Source organism: Pipistrellus kuhlii, unplaced genomic scaffold (genome assembly GCF_014108245.1).
Source record: "Pipistrellus kuhlii isolate mPipKuh1 unplaced genomic scaffold, mPipKuh1.p scaffold_m20_p_39, whole genome shotgun sequence".
Taxonomy (NCBI): Eukaryota; Metazoa; Chordata; class Mammalia; order Chiroptera; family Vespertilionidae; genus Pipistrellus; species Pipistrellus kuhlii.
The window spans coordinates 3,100,898-3,116,032 of record NW_023425539.1 but is presented as its reverse complement, the minus strand read 5'-3'; the positions used below and the strand labels follow the sequence as shown (position 1 = coordinate 3,116,032).

At 57.6% G+C, this 15,135-nt stretch overlaps 1 protein-coding gene and 1 non-coding gene across 6 annotated transcripts; both read right to left on the bottom strand.

The window, feature by feature from the left end:
• Window positions 1-609: 609 nt before the first annotated feature.
• CORO6 (coronin 6) lies at window positions 610-8,658 on the bottom strand. Of its 5 annotated transcripts, XM_036408463.2 has the most exons (12): window positions 8,449-8,658; window positions 7,020-7,280; window positions 5,462-5,584; window positions 4,810-4,939; window positions 4,535-4,716; window positions 3,776-3,895; window positions 3,335-3,454; window positions 2,837-2,941; window positions 2,596-2,741; window positions 2,248-2,305; window positions 1,872-2,102; window positions 610-1,426 (listed from the first exon to the last, which is right to left on the bottom strand). In XM_036408463.2, exons 2-12 carry the CDS (start codon window positions 7,215-7,217, stop codon window positions 1,307-1,309), a joined length of 1,533 nt encoding a protein of 510 aa, XP_036264356.1. In that variant the 5' UTR covers window positions 7,218-7,280; window positions 8,449-8,658; the 3' UTR covers window positions 610-1,306. The 5 variants fall into 5 exon arrangements, with proteins under 5 accessions (XP_036264356.1, XP_036264358.1, XP_036264359.1 ...); XM_036408465.2 differs by lacking the exon at window positions 3,335-3,454 and having other exon boundaries at window positions 8,449-8,657; XM_036408466.2 differs by lacking the exon at window positions 3,776-3,895 and having other exon boundaries at window positions 8,449-8,657.
• Window positions 8,659-11,082: 2,424 nt separating this feature from the next.
• On the bottom strand, window positions 11,083-11,210 carry LOC118702631. Its single transcript, XR_004982792.1, has one exon. It is a non-coding gene; the product is annotated as a small nucleolar RNA SNORA11 (small nucleolar RNA).
• Between the last annotated feature and the right edge of the window lie 3,925 nt (window positions 11,211-15,135).

Sequence of the window (15,135 nt, the reverse complement as noted above, 5' to 3'; positions counted from 1 at the left end):
GGAACGCCCGCCTGGTTCCTTCTGAACTTCAGTGTGGGGAGGCCCTGAGGGGAGAGGGTGCCTGCTGGATCCTGAGCTCATCTGTCAGCGTCTCGGGGAGCCTGGGGATAGTATGTGTAGAGGCTGGGAGACTTGTTCTACACATACACTCTCTCTCTCACACACACACACACATACATGCTCTCACACACACACATACACATACACTCTCTCACACACACACACACACATGCTCACACACATACACATACACTCACACACACACATACATGCTCTCACACACACACATACACATACACTCTCTCACACACACACACATGCTCTCACACACACACATACACATACACTCTCTCACACACACACACACATGCTCTCACACATACACATACACTCACACACACACATACATGCTCTCACACACACACATACACATACACTCTCTCACACACACACACACACATGCTCTCACACACATACACATACACTCACTCTCTCTCTCACACACACACACACACACACTCACACACATACATGCTCTCTCTCACACACACACATACACTCTCACACTCAAATAGAGACACACACACGCCCCAGGCAGGAGGCACAGACTGAACACTTAGTAAAAGATTTCATTCAGTATGACTTGTTTTCCTCCTGGAGCTGAGGCCACACAGGGCTAGGGGCAGTGTGTATGAGGCGGGTGGTGGGGGGTGAACCTGCTGGCCCAGGCCAGTTTTTGCCCGCCCTCCCCTGTGGGTGGAAAGAGCGCCCTCTGCTGGGCGTAACCGGCGGATCCAGCTCTACAGCCAAAGGATTGTGTCTGTAGAACTGGGGTGGCATCCGCCGGTTTACCACTCATGTGGGCGGAGTCACGTGGCCTGATTAGAGGGACTAGCCCTGTCACTCCCCCCGCTAGTCTATCGAGTCGCCACCCCTTTGAGGCCAAGCCCCGTTCCCCAATGTCCCCAAGCACCTTGCTAATAACTAAGAACTCCTCTGCCCCGAGCGAGGGGCCGGGCAGACGCCGTCTCGCCGTGCAGCACCGGTGCTGAGGCCCCGTCACCCGGCCAGCTCCCGCCGAGTCCGGAGGAGGCGCGCCGCGCGGCGGCCGGCGGTGCGGTGCCGGCGGTACCTGTCTCCGCCCGCGAGGCTCCACTTGTCCAGGCTTCCCGCCAGGGAAGGAGTTCCATTCCCAGTCCCGCGCCCAGCCCAGAGGCGGGCTCCCAAGTTGCAGACCCAAAGCCTGGGCAGCTGCGCCCTGCGCCCGGCGGCCTCGCCCTCCGGGGTCGGAGCTGCCGCGGCGGCGCTAGTCGCCGTCCACCAGCTCGCACAGCATGTTCTCCAGCGCCGTGATGCGCTGCTCCTGCGCCTGCACCTGCTCGCGCAGTGCCTTGACCTGCTCCAGCAGCGTCTCCAGCATGTTCTGCTGCGGGGGGAGGACAGGGGGCGGCGTCGGCGGGGGGAGGGGATGGGGGGTGGGGAACGAACGTGTAGACTGGGCCTGGGCCTGGGAGGGGGCGGGGTCTGGGCCTGGGAGGGGGCGGGGCCTGGGTCTGGGCCTGGGCGGGGTCTGGGTCTGGGAGGGGGCGGGGCCTGGGCCTGGGAGGGGGCGGGGTCTGGGTCTGGGCCTGGGAGGGGGCGGGGGCTGGGCCTGGGCCTGGGAGGGGGCGGGGGCTGGGTCTGGGCCTGGGAGGGGGCGGGGCCTGGGCCTGGGCCTGGGAGGGGGCGGGGTCTGGGTCTGGGCCTGGGAGGGGGCGGGGTCTGGGTCTGGGCCTGGGAGGGGGCGGGGTCTGGGTCTGGGCCTGGGAGGGGGCGGGGTCTGGGTCTGGGCCTGGGAGGGGGCGGGGGTCTGGGCCTGGGCCGAATCTCACCGATAAGGGGGCGTCGCTGGCGGACTGGCTGCGGCGGGGGCCGGAGGGCGGGCGCGCGTCCAGGATGTTGCGCTTGGTGACCCGGAGCTCGCGGTGCTTGGGGGGCACGTACCCGTCCCGCAGCGAGATGAGCACGGGCTCGGCGTCCTGGCCCGACAGCCACTCGTCCGCTTCCAGGGCCGGTTCGGGCCCCGGCGTGTCTGGATACAGGTCATCCTGGAACAAGTCTGACTGCGGGGTGGGGTGGAGGGAGGGGAGGAGTGATGGTGGGGTCCGGGGGAGGAACAGGGGGGTGAGGGTTAGCAGGCGCCGGACCTGCTCCGCCCCCTTCCACCTCGGAGCCCCGCCCCACCTAGCCCCTCTCCCCGCCCCTCACCTTGCGGGGCACCGTCATGATGATGGGCTCACATTTCCTTTCGTGCAACTTGTAGAACCTGTAAGGGAGTGGGGGGGCTCAGCACCCCACAGGCGCCCGTCCCGTTAGCGTCTCCCTGGGAAGGGGTTGGAGGCCCCCACGTGCGGAGCGCCTCCCGGGCATTAGCTTTAAGTGAGTGGTTAGTCCAGCAGGGAACGCCTCCCAGAGGGTGCGGGCCACCCTCTTACAGAGGAGGACACCCAAGGTCAGAGACTGCCAAGCTGGTTGGACGCCCCCCGTTTCCCCAAAGACCACCCGATCGGGCCGCCCCGTGTCTCCCCGCGGGAAGGACGGGTGGGGGCTGCTGACCGGGCGATCTCGCACTTGCTGACGTCCAGCCCCCGCCTGGGCATGAAGCCCATGCCCCGCTGCGGCTCCTTGCTGCTGAACGTGTTGAGGTAGTGCACGAAGGGCGGCTCCTCGGTGATCTCAAAGTACCGGATGCTGCTGTCGCCCTGCAAAGCCGGCGGGTTCAAGCCGCACCGCGGAGGAACCCCCTCCCCCGGTCTCTGCCAGCCGCGCTCTCCCCGCCCGGCCCCCGCCGGCGCACCTTGCCGCACAGGTAGACGATGCTGGAGTCGGGGTCGTAGAAGGGCAGGAGGACGCCGTTGCTCGTGTCCATCTCCTGCAGCGCCACCGGCTCCTCGAAGTTGTTCTGCCGGAGCACAGGAGGCGTGACCGGCCCGCCCGCCCGCTTCAGGATCCCCCGCCGCCCCGAACCCGAACCCCTGCGCTCCGCCGCAGTTCCGGTCCCGGACACGCCCCTCCCGGGCCGCGGCACACAGGCCCTCTCCGCAGCATGCAGTCACCGCACACCACCCCCAGGGACTCGGCATCACCAGTCGGGGGCGCCAGTGTGGGCTCCTGCAGGCAACGCAGCAGCAAAACTGGGCGGAGGGGTGGGTGTGGGCGTGGGAGGCGCTGCAGGGAGGGCAGCAGCCTCCAGCCCGGTCCGGTGGGCACGCCCTGCGGGGTGGGGGGGACGCCTGGCCCCGCTCCCGTGATGCCAGTCCCCGGGGCACACACCCCGCGCTTCCAGCTGCGTTACCGGGTCCCACAGGCCCAGCTCTCGCTGGCTCATGCGGGTGAAGCCCGTGGTGAAGATATGGCCCTGGCGCGTGAAGACGGCCCGCATGGGCCTCATCCCCTCGTGGGCCGCAAACCTCTCCTGGGGGCAGGGGAAAACAGGGAGAGGCGTCACCCGCTGCCTGCCCCGGGGGTCCTGGAGGGAGGGCCCAGCAGCCTGCTGGCCAGCGTGGGGGGGACAAAAAGGGGCCTAAAGGTCCCGGGCCTGGGGAGCGGTGGGCCCTGAGAGACCTGGAGGCGTGCGTCTCGGCAGGTGATGGCCGGTCCCCGGAGCAGTGGGAGGTGTGCCGGTGTCCCGGGGACGCGGCGAGGCTGCTCCGGAAGGCGCCCCCTCGGGCCCGGCCGCGCTCCGGGCGGACCTAGCCAAGTCGCGAGTGCGCGCGCCCGGCGAGGCCTGGCCTACCGGGTCCCAGAGCGCGAGTTGCCGCTCGCTCATCCTGCTGAAGCCGGTGCTGAGCAGCTTCCCGTCGGCGGTGAAGACGGCCCGCATCGGGCGGGCGCCCCCGTGAGGCCGGGCTCGCTCCTGCTCGCGGGGTTAGTGGGTTAGAGGCCCGCCGCTGGCCGCGCGCGCACACGGGGCGCAGACACACATGCACACGCCCCACGCGCCCCGCGTTAGTCTGAGGCTGGTGAGGCAGGTGCCAGCCGCCGCCCCCCCGCCGCTCACACCCAGGCGAGACCAGCAACGCGCGAGGATGGCCTCTCTCCCCCCGAGGATGGCCCCTCTCCCTCCCTGCCCAGCAGGTCAGCGAGGGCGGAAAGGGCCGGGCCCTGAGCCAGTGTCAGGCCCTGACATCCCCGCGGCCCCCCCCCCCCCCACAAGATGGCTCTGAGTGCCGGCTGAGAGGAGAGGGGTCCGGGAACTCAGGTTTCATGCAGGTTCTAATGGGAAGATGGTTTGCAACTCCTCCCCTTCTCTGAGCTCCTGAGGTGGAGGGGAGGAGAGGGAAGGGGAGGGAGGAGGCATGGGGCAGAGAATTCCAGGCTCAGGGCTCAGGGCTCAGGGCTCAGGGCAGGGAGCTGTGGCTGCAGACACTGGGAGGTGGCGGAGGGTGGAAGCACTGGCCCCGAGGCTGGGATCGGGGTTCAGGGAGTTCAGGTTTAGGGGCCTATGGTTGGTTCCCGGGGTGGGGGCTGGGGAGCGGCCAGGCCAGGCACTCACCGCCACCACCTGGCCCTTGCGGGGGTCGACAATGCGCAGGGTCTTGTCCTTGCAGGTGGTGGCCAGCAGGCTGCCGTTGCTGTTCCAGCACACGCTGTGGATGATGTCCGGGTGCATGTCGTCCAGGCTCAGGAGCACCTCCCCGGTGCCCACGTTCCAGATGATGATCACGTTGTCACCACCTGCCCGGAGCGGCCAGTCACCATCACCCGGCCCTGCCTTGGCCACCCTCCCTCCACCATCTACTGCGGGGATCCCTCTCTAGGCCCCCAGACCTGCACTGAGCAGGACGTTCCGGGCAGTGGGGTGCCAGGAGAGGATGCCCACGCGCTTGGAGTGGCCTTCTAGCGTGATGATGGGCTCTGTGATGTTGCGCATAGGGGTATAGTCTGGAATCTGCCACACCTGGTAGGAGGAAAAGGCAGAGAGGGCGGGGAGGATGAGGAGCTACTTTGGCATATTTATTGATTTTTTACAGAGAAGAAGGAAAAGGAAGAGAGAGCTAGAAACATCGATGAGAGAGAAACATCGACCACCTGCCTCCTACACCCCAAACTAGGGATGTGCCCGCAACCAATGTACATGCCCTTGACCGGAATTGAACCTGGGACCTTTCAGTCCACAGGCTGATGCTCTATCCACTGAGCCAAACCGGTTTTGGCACTCTCCAGAGATCTTAATCACCTCAGCAGGGAGGCCTCAGAGCAGTAACTCCCTACTCTTCACCCCCAAATTGGCCATGGTTATTATTAGTCCTAAGCAGTGCATCCTGGGAAGGAGTGGGCATGTAGCTAAAAATAGCCTGGGAGCTGGGCTGGACAGGGCCCTGGGACCCAGCACCTCCCTCACCACCTTCTCTAGAACAGGTGAGCCAGCCCCCACTGCTTCCCCTGCCCAGCCACCCAGCAGCTTCCAGCTGGCTCCTACCATGATGGTGGTGTCATCCGAGGCACTGGCGATGACATTGTCATTGTGTGGACACCAGTCGATGTCCAGCACAGGGGCAGTGTGCCCAGTGACCAGTGGGTGGTTCTTATCCACTCGTCCTGTCTGGAGGGGTGAGAGAGAGAGAGAGAGAGAGAGAGAGAGAAAGAGAGAGAGAGAGAGAGAGAGAGAGAGAGAGAGAGAGAGAGAGAGAGAGGTGGGGCCACTCTCCTGTGTGGTTTTGGGGGCGGGCAGTGGACTTGTTTACATTTCAAGTCTCCACCATTGGTTTTCTCTTTGCAGACCCCTCTCTGCACCTCCAATCCCAATCAGCCTACTCCCTGTACTTCCGTGAAGACAGAGTTGAAGTCATTTAATATCAGGGACTTAGACACAGAGCGGTCAGGTGACTTAACCAAGGACACACAGATACTGGTAGAGCCAAGGTTTGAGCTCTTAGCCCTGCGTTTCCGAAAGGCCTCCTCGGAGGAGGATGTTCCTGAGCCTGCGCCCGGTGGATGAGTATGGAAAGCCCCTGGCAGAAGAGGTGAAGGTGAGATCGCACGCAGTGCAGCACTGACGCCCTTGGCAGCCTTCCGCCCTGTCACTGGTTTACTTCGGAGCCACAAGCAGCGGGCACTCCTGGTGCCTGCTATGCTCCAACCTGCGCTGGGACCCATCTATTTTTGGTCTTTATGGGCTGTTCGCAGGGGCTCTGAAGCCGCGGCCGGGCTGGCATGGGCCCAGACAGTAGGGGAGAAGGGGGGCTGTGTGGCACTGGAGTGACAGTAGTAACTGGGGGGAGGAGGTGGCTCCCGCTTGAAATTTGAGCCCCGGGGACGGTGTCCTTGTATGGTGTCCACATTGTCCCGGAGTGAGTCACTGGCTATTGTCAGGCCTCTTCCTGCCACCTGTGGGGCCTCCTCGAACAAGGTGTAGGGGCAGAATCCAGGTCAAGGTCATACGTGGGGTGGTCAGGCTGGCAGTGGAGACGGTGGCGGGGCTTCAGGCTACTCAGCAGAGGGGGTGGTCATTACCTGGGTTAGGGAGCAGGGCCCTGGGCTCCTGTGTCATGACCCCCTGACCTCTGTTCTCATACCCCTCTCTGCACGAACCAGAGTGGGGAGGTGGCCAGGGCCTCTGGGGAGCCTGACTCTGTCCTCAGCGTGAAGCTGTGGGGTGTGATGTAGCCAAATGGTTATCCTGGACTGGGGAGAAAGGTCCTCACGCCCAGAATCTGAGGGGGTGTGGCATCAGGAGAGACAGGAAGAGAATCTGGCCAGGCCCTGACTCCACTGCTTCCCGACTATCTCCATCACCCACTCCCGGGCCCAGCTGGGACCAGGTGCGGGGTGGTGAGTGGGTGCAGGCCGCTGTGATGCCGCTGCTCTGGGAGGGAAAGAGCCTCCCAATGGGCCTGTAGGGGCTTGGGAAACGGGGCAGCCAGCCCACACAGCCCGCTGACTGAGGAATGGAACCCGGTGAGAACAGAGGCTGCTGCCAGGAGGGCTGGGGGCCCCAGCCAGGGTCCTCCCGCCAGCCTCCTCCTCCTCACCCTCACCTTGGCCAGAGGCAGGACGATGAAGGCCCCCCCGCCCCCAGCCTCCACGATGATGGCCAGGAACTTGGGGTTGACGGCGCAGAAGGAGCTGTCCCACGTGACCTTGGACACACGGATGTCCTCGTAGGCCTGGTCAGCCTTCGCCGCCTGCCCAAACACGTGGCGAAACTTGCTCTGCCGAACTACGCGCCGGCTCATGGCTTCGGGCAGGGATGGAGGGTCTCAGTGCCCAGAAACGCCTTCGGTCCTTAGTCCTGCAAACTGTGGGAGGCAGGGAGAGAGAGAGAGAGAGAGAGAAAAGAGAGAGAGAGAGAGAGAGAGAGAGAGAGAGAGGGAGTGTGAGAGGGGGTTTGGGGTGGGGTTAGGGTAACAAGTGAAAAGGGTTATCTGGCCAGGAGTTGGGTATAAATTCAGAGTCTGGTCCTAGAAGCAGGGAGCTTTCTTCAAAGTGATGACAGTATGAGAAAGTTCTTGTCCACCTATGAAGTGGGGCTTAACGCAAGGGGCTAGGATTTGGGTGGGCCTCACTTCTCAGACACCCAGACTGAGGGGCCACTGGGCCCAAACGCTTCCTGGAAGCTGAAGTGGTTTGGGGAGGAGCCTCACGGCCAGGCTGCCCTCCCGCTGCCAGCCCTGGGTGAGCATCTCTTCACAGAGTCCGTTTACCGGCCAGAGGCACCTTGGATCCTGGCTCAGAGCTAGCTGTGGGGCTAGGCCTGCAGCCCCCCACCATCCTCATCTCTGGCATTGTTCAGGCAGATGTTTTGTAATTTTCTAAAAATTTGCCGGGGAGAAGGTCCTCCTGTCACCTAACCCGAGTCCTGTTACTGTGTTCATCAGTCTCCTCCGTGTTGCTTTGGGGGACACAGTGTAAGGTGGGTCATCTTCCTCCCCCTGCTCTGGGCACTGGCTTCTCCCAAAGGCTCTGACTGTGGCCTTCTGCCTTCTGCCTGCCACCCTTTCCATCCTGCTTCTCCTCTGAGTCCCGAGTCCTCCTAAACTCTCCACCCCGGGGCTGGGGCCAGATTTGCAGGAGTGGGGAGGCTGAGGTGCCTTTTCTCCAGCCGGGACCAGCCCTACGCTCTTCCCCAAAGCCCAGCCACTGTCTCCTGTCCCCTAACCAGCCGGGCATCCCTGTGCCCTTCAAGCTGCTTCTGCAGCCCGGGGCCTAAGGCCTGGACTTCCCGAGCCCTCCTTGGGCCTCCTGCCCCAGCCAGCGCTGCGTTCTTGTGAGACTAGGTGTCTGCACCCTTTGGGCACCGGCCGCTGCCCGTCCAAATATAGACACCAAGCCTGCCCCACCGGGACGGTTGTGGCGGCAGGGGGGAGGGGGTGCAATCCTGTGCCCCCTCCAGAGATCTCGCCTGCTCCGCTGTCTGCGATGGTGGCAGGGAGGGGCGGGGGGAGGGTGGAGAGGGAACGGGGATACCTGGTCCTGCGAGGGGCGCTCACGCAGCGAGTCCTCTGCGGAGGGAGCTGGGGGCGCGCTGGCTCCGAGGTAGGCGGCAGCGGCCGGGACTGCCGCTCCGGTGTCCGCGGCGCTGGGGCCGCCGGGTGTGGGGCTGCGCTCCGGCGCTGCGGGCGGCTCTCCGGGCCGGGGCCACTGCGGTCCCAGCTGCTGCTGCCATCAACCTGCGGGGGCGGAGCCCGCGGAGGGCGGGGCCAGAGCGCCCGCCCCCTCCCCGGCGGGAAAGTTGAGTGCGGAGGCTCAGGAAAACGTCAAAAGGAACCGCTTTGGCTCAGGGGACAGAGGGTTGGCCTGTGGACTAAAGGGTCCCAGGTCCCATTCCAGCCAAGGGCACAGGTCCGGGTTGCAGGCTCGATCCGCCCAGTGGGGGGCGTGCAGGAGGCAGCCAACCAATGAATCTCACCATTGATGTTCCTATTTCTCTCCCTTTCCCTTCTTCTCTAAAATCAGAAAACATTTTTTAAAGAAATCGTGGGTGTGTGCGGGGTGTGGGGTGTGCGCACTCCTCACCTGCCCTCGGCTCCTACCGGGTGTGATGGGCGCTGAGAGGAGGCGCGCTCCTCCCAGAGCCAGCGGCCTGGCAAGATCAGGCGCCTTCACGCCTCATTCTTGCTGCAATCACACTCCCCATTTAGCCCGGGTGGGGTGGGGGGAACAAGCCGCGGCACCGCACCTCCAGACCCTCTTTCGGAAAGATCCTGGAGATGCTCTGGGGGAGAAAGGTGAGTGCACCTGGACACACAGGGAACGCAGTTCAAGGGGAAGCGGCTGTAACAGGTCTTTAGCCAAATTATTTATTTAGTTACTTATGTATTTTTAATCCTCATCTGAAGATATTTTTCCATTGATTTTTTTAGAGGGAATAGAAGGGAGGGGGAGAGACACACAGAGAGAAGAAACATCTATGTGAGAGAGACACATTGACCAATCGACCAGGCAGCCTGCAACCGAGGGTGCCTTTGACTGTCAGTCCACTAATCCACTTTGGCCAATTTATAGAGCACAGCCTGACTTCTAAAGTCTTCTGGGCCGTGTTTGAATTGGTGCCCGCCTCTTCTCAACCCTCTCAGGACCCAGAGATCAGAGTATTGACCAAGGTAAAAACAAGATAAAAAGAAATCAGGTCAAAATCGTCAGTGAATAACAATTGGTCCCTGTAACTGCAGTCTACCCAGTGCCTGCCCCCTGCCTGAATCTGTTTCTTTTTTTTAAAAAATATATTTTATTGATTTTGTACAGAGAGGAAGGGAGAGAGATAGCGAGTTAGAAACATCGACGAGAGAGAGTCATCGATCAGCTGCCTCTTGCACACCCCTACTGGAGATGTGCCCGCAACCAAGGTACATGCCCTTGACCAGAATCGAACCCAGGACCCTTCAGTCCCCAAGCCAACGCTCTATCCATTGAGCCAAACCAGTTTCGGCATGAATCTGTTTATTTTTCTCTCTTTTCTTTACTTTTCTTTCTTTCTTTTTTGCTTTCTTTTTCTCTCTCTCTTTTAAAAATATATTTTTATTTATTCAGAGAGGAAGGGAGAGGGGAGAGAAATAGAAACATCAATGATGAGAGAGAATCATCGATCAGCTGCCTCCTGCATGGGGATCCCACTGGGGATCGTGTCTGCAACCCGGGCATGTGCCCTTGATCAGAATCGAACCTGGGACCTTTCAGTCCACAGACTGATGCTCTGTCCACTGAGCCAAACCAGCTAGGGCTGGATCTGTTTCTTTGGATCATAAAGCCCCGAAAGGCAGCTTGGGGCCAGTTATTCCCACTCTCCGGGCACAGCTGGGAATCGATGGAACAGTCTTCCAGAGGGCAGAGGGCAGAGGCTGCTTTTGGTAAAGGGGAGAGAAGATGGTGAGAACCTGGGAGGCCCTCACAGGCTCCTTTCTCAGGCGAGCTCGAGTTCTCAGCGACTTGTAGGGGAACTGAATCAGACTGTTACAGGTGCTTCAGGAATAACTCATGTTATGGGGAACCGTAAGGGTAGATGAGGAGTCTTCCGTTTACCTAAAGACTCCAGGCACAGCATTAGGAAGAAAGGACCTTAATGACTCAGTTGCTCCCTACTAGCAACAGCTCACACTTAGGTGCTAGACACTGCACTAAGGGATTTACACATATTAATCCCATTCTAACATCTTCTGAGATGGTATTAACATCCCTGCTTTACAAATGAGAAAACTGAGGCCCAGGACTTAAGTAGCTTACCCATCCCTCAACTGGCCATTGATGATGCTGAGGCCCTTATCCACGTGGCCTGGTGCCTAGGTCCACGTTTTCCAGACCGCGCACTTCTGTCTCTCCTTGAAGGACAGTGCCATTCTCTCTCACAAATGTGATGCTGACAGTTACTGCTTTGTGGGCAGAGAGGAAAGGACATCAGGACGAATTAGAAAACTGGAGGTCCAGCCCAGGCTGGCAGCCTATTTCTGCAGCTTTCTGGGCTGTAAAACGAAGAGGGCTAGGTCAGGTTCTTTCTAACCCTGCACCACCTGTTGGCAGAGAAGGAGTTTGACATGTTGCCTCTTACTCTAAAAGGGGGTCTTTTCTCCCCCTGGCCTTTCCTCCTTTTTATTTTTATTTTTTTTCATGTAGAGGGCGTAATGTCGCAGGAAAGTCCCAGTATCCTGCCGCGTGTGGAGATAAACCCAGGTTGCTGTGGGATGTGTCAGTCACAGAGCAGCCATTCTTCAGGCGCTCTGCTCTCTTCACACCCAACTCTCCTCCTTTCTAAAGAGCTAGGCGCTCCATTCTGGAGAGAAGCAGGAATCCTTCAGATTCAACCTGCCTTCAGTCCCATCCTCTGGGAGAGTGGGGGAGGGGAGCGCGAGGTGCTCACCAGTGACAGGCGCCAGGATTCGCAGGTATTGCTGGGACCTGGCGTGACTCAGCCCTGCCCTCTCGCCGCCTTCTGGCTGCCAAGTCCTGGCGCAGCTGTGGGTGGGCGGAGCCACGGCACAAAGTGCCAAGCAGGTGAAGAAGCCACTGGGGGCTGGTGCTTTCCCTTCTTGTTATTCAAACTACCAGCTGGGCTCTGAACTCTCTCTCTGGGGAAAACAAGCATGGATTACATCTTTCATAAAGCCGTTTTCCGGAAGAGCTGTCCTGGCAACTTGAGACATGACTTGGTCCATTTCCCTGGGCTAGAAAGCCCAGCCTGAACTTACGTAGACTGGCGGGGACTCGGCACCCGTGGTATGCCCCTCTCATCTGATATGGACAAATCAGGACGAAGCAAGCTGACAAGGTGGGTCCAAGGCAGTGCTTCCTCTGGAAATTTCACTAAATTCTGTTAGCGATTTGGAAATGGAGCTTTCCCCACGTAGTAGTGCTGCTCTGTACGCCATGAGCAGTACTGATGCCTGTGGAGGGCTGGCAGCAGTGGGCGCCTCCCCTCCGCCCCCCGCCCCCACCTGTTTTAGACAACTGCCCTGTGCCCTCTACCATCGACATCAAATGCTTCTCTTCTCATGGCGGCAGGTTCAGCTTTTACTTCTTTGGAAGGTCATGCCCCATTTCTAGAAACCTCTGAGTGAGCAGAGGTATTGTGCTGAGAGCGTGGGTGGGTGTCTAGAGAGGTCACCCACCCAGGAGGTCCAGTGCCTGCTGGGGCAGGTCAGGGCAGCTGTCCCCGAGCAGTCACTCTGCACCACAGATGGCGAAGCAGTTTTGGTCCCTTTGCTTATTCATTCTCCTAACATTCAGGTGGTGACTTTGGCAAGAGCCTCTTTGGCCAGGCAAGTTCCCAGCTTAGTCACTTGATCGGAGCCACAATATCTGAAATAATCTTTAGCGATCCTATTTCCCATGCACTCTTTATTCTGTGGGAGGTGGAAAGTTATTTTCCCCCCCCCCAGAGGTCAGCTTAAGGGTGTGCTTGATGGAGATCAATCAATGAGCATTGTTTCATACTTATCAGCAGTATTCTCCTCCAATCCCCGTGCCTTCTTCCACCCACCCTATTTGTTGAACTTGATTAAGTACACACATTTCATCTTCAAAATAAAAATTTATTCAGTCTGTAACAAGAACATTGAGTCTGCACATTTGCGCACAAGTTCACATTTAAAAACAGCGGAGCACTTCAGTAATAAAAAAAATCTCTGATACAAGTGGAACATCCCGATCACTATGAAGATTAAGGAAGGAGATGAGACCACTCTTTATATTCTGCTTCAAATGCCTCAAAAAGGTCCCAGAGATTCCAGGGAGCACCTGCGTTATTTAATAAAAGTGTGAGCATAAAGGTTTCGGGCGGCCTGGGCAAAGGTAACAAGTCTATTGGACTAGTTTTCCACATTTATAACAAGCCCTACAAAATAATGTAGAGAGAAAGAAAAAAGAAAAAAAGAAAAGAAAGAAAAGGCACCTTAAGCTATATCAAGCAAACCAAGTCCAATAAAACATAAAAACCAACTCCCTGTGGCCTTACTGACGGGGAAACAGTCCAGGGCATTGTCCAGTTTTCAGGCTGGGCCGTCAGCTCGAGGAAAGCCCTGAGCGGCAGCTCTGCATGTATGTGTACATGGGATGCCGCCGCCAGTGCCGTGGTGAGGACACGGAGGGTCACAGAGCCCTGGGGCCTGTTCGCATGCCCCCCGGGGGTGTGTGTGTGATTCCAGTTTAGAAACCCTGTCCTCCCGCTCTGGGGCTCTGAGAAAATGAGGCTGGCTCTCTTCCCACAGCAGCAGCCAGGCTGAGTCACCCTCCATTCCAGGCTGGAAGAGAGAAGCACCTTGCGAGAGCTCTCCATGGCCTCCAGGGACCCCACGCCTGGGGAGAAGGGCGAGGAGGGTGCAGTGGCCTGCTCTGGCATCAGGCTTTTTCCTAATACGGGGACCGGGTGAGTTGAGACACCCAATACATTTGTCTAATCCATGCCTTGTTCTTTTAGGTTGAAGAGGAAAACAAAGTCCAAGATCCTTTTGAGTTGGGTTGATGATGAAAGAGCTAAAATTTCATCTCATCTACCATCAAAAAGCAAAACAGAATTAAACAAAGATGACACTAGCCATTCACCAGTACAACCATCACTGTAAGACACACCATCACTGAGGAAATGTCTATTCCCATACAGGGCTGGGCGGGAGTGCGGGACACAATGGAAGTCAGCTCCGGGTTTCCCTGCTTATCCACGTGGGCTCACGGCTACAGCCGTGCTCTGTGTGAGGGCGCACCGGACAGTCAGGGGTGGGTCCCCGGAGGAGGAGACTGAGCTGCCGTCAGGATGATGCAAGTTTTAATACTCACACAATGTAAACAAAGTATCCACAGATAGTTGTAAAAAAAAAAAAAAAAAAAAAAAAAGCCAAAGAATGGCTTTATTTAAAAATGCCCTAAAAGTGAACCATTCTGCATAATGCTTTCTTAAAAAAAAAAAAAAATTCCACAAACCACTCCCACAAAAACATCTTTACCAAACATGCCTACATCACTTCAGAACTGAATCCTCAGAAGGAACAGGCGATTTCTGTGAGCTGCTGCGTCTCAGAAGCTTCGGGTCTATCCAACAGCATCTGTCTGCGGCCCTTTCTCAGGAGGGGACCTCAGAACCTAGGCTGTCCTCAGGCTGTCCTCGGAGCTCTTGGTAATTCCCAAGATGAGAGAGAGGAGACACGGTAGGGAGAAAGGTATAGAACCAGGACAACGCTAGAGAGAGAGTTGGAAGAGGCTGAGATGCTAGGAATGATCCCAAACATTCAGAATCTGAAAGGCAACCAAAATGAGGAGAGATGAATATTACTCTACTACAGTGCTACATGTCTATTATATATACACTACGCCTAAGTGTTTCTAAATTTATAAAGGGGTATGGGTTTCTCTCCTTCCTACTGACCAGGTAACCATCCAGATTACAGCTCAAAACCTGGGGCTTTTACCCCATGCACCAAAATGCTACTTTTTACACACACACACACACACACACACACACACACACACACACACACACAGAGGCACTGAGTAAGAAGTCAAGGCCTTTCCTACTCATTTCTGTCAATTTACCAGACCTGCTGTCCCAGGGCTGGGTTTTCCATGAACAGGAAATAGAAATAGGCCACCCGAGATTATCAAAAGTTTGGAGAGAAGAGAGTCTGAAAAGTCCTTGATAGCTCATCATGTTCTTTCCCTAGACTTCGCTCAGTCATGTAAATACCGTAAGAATGCTCAGCTGAGTCAGAGTCTGAGCGGACTTGCAAATCTCCTTGGCATTGGCCGAATTACAGACCCTGTGCAGAAGACGTTTATTTAGGCAGATAAACTGAATATAAAAAATATTTTTAAAAATGGAAGGCGAGCAGGCATGTTTCCTTTAATCCAGTGATCTTCAACCAGTGTGTGGCAAGAATTTTTAAAACCTGTGTAATACCTATTTAGTCAGGGGCACTGACCTCTTTTCCCTTGGATTGTCAAAAAAAACACACACAAAAAAACACAACAAAACAAAACAAAAAAAACAACCTACAGAAAAACATGATAACAGCCAATACAACAATAGCTATGGGGTATGAATGCCTGTCTTGAACCATAAATATACAGGTCATGTAAAAGACTTAGTTGCATCTTATTGGTCACGTCGCATAATAAGATTATGTTAATTCTTGGTACCAGAAATCTTTATATACAAGTATAGGCACCTAATTT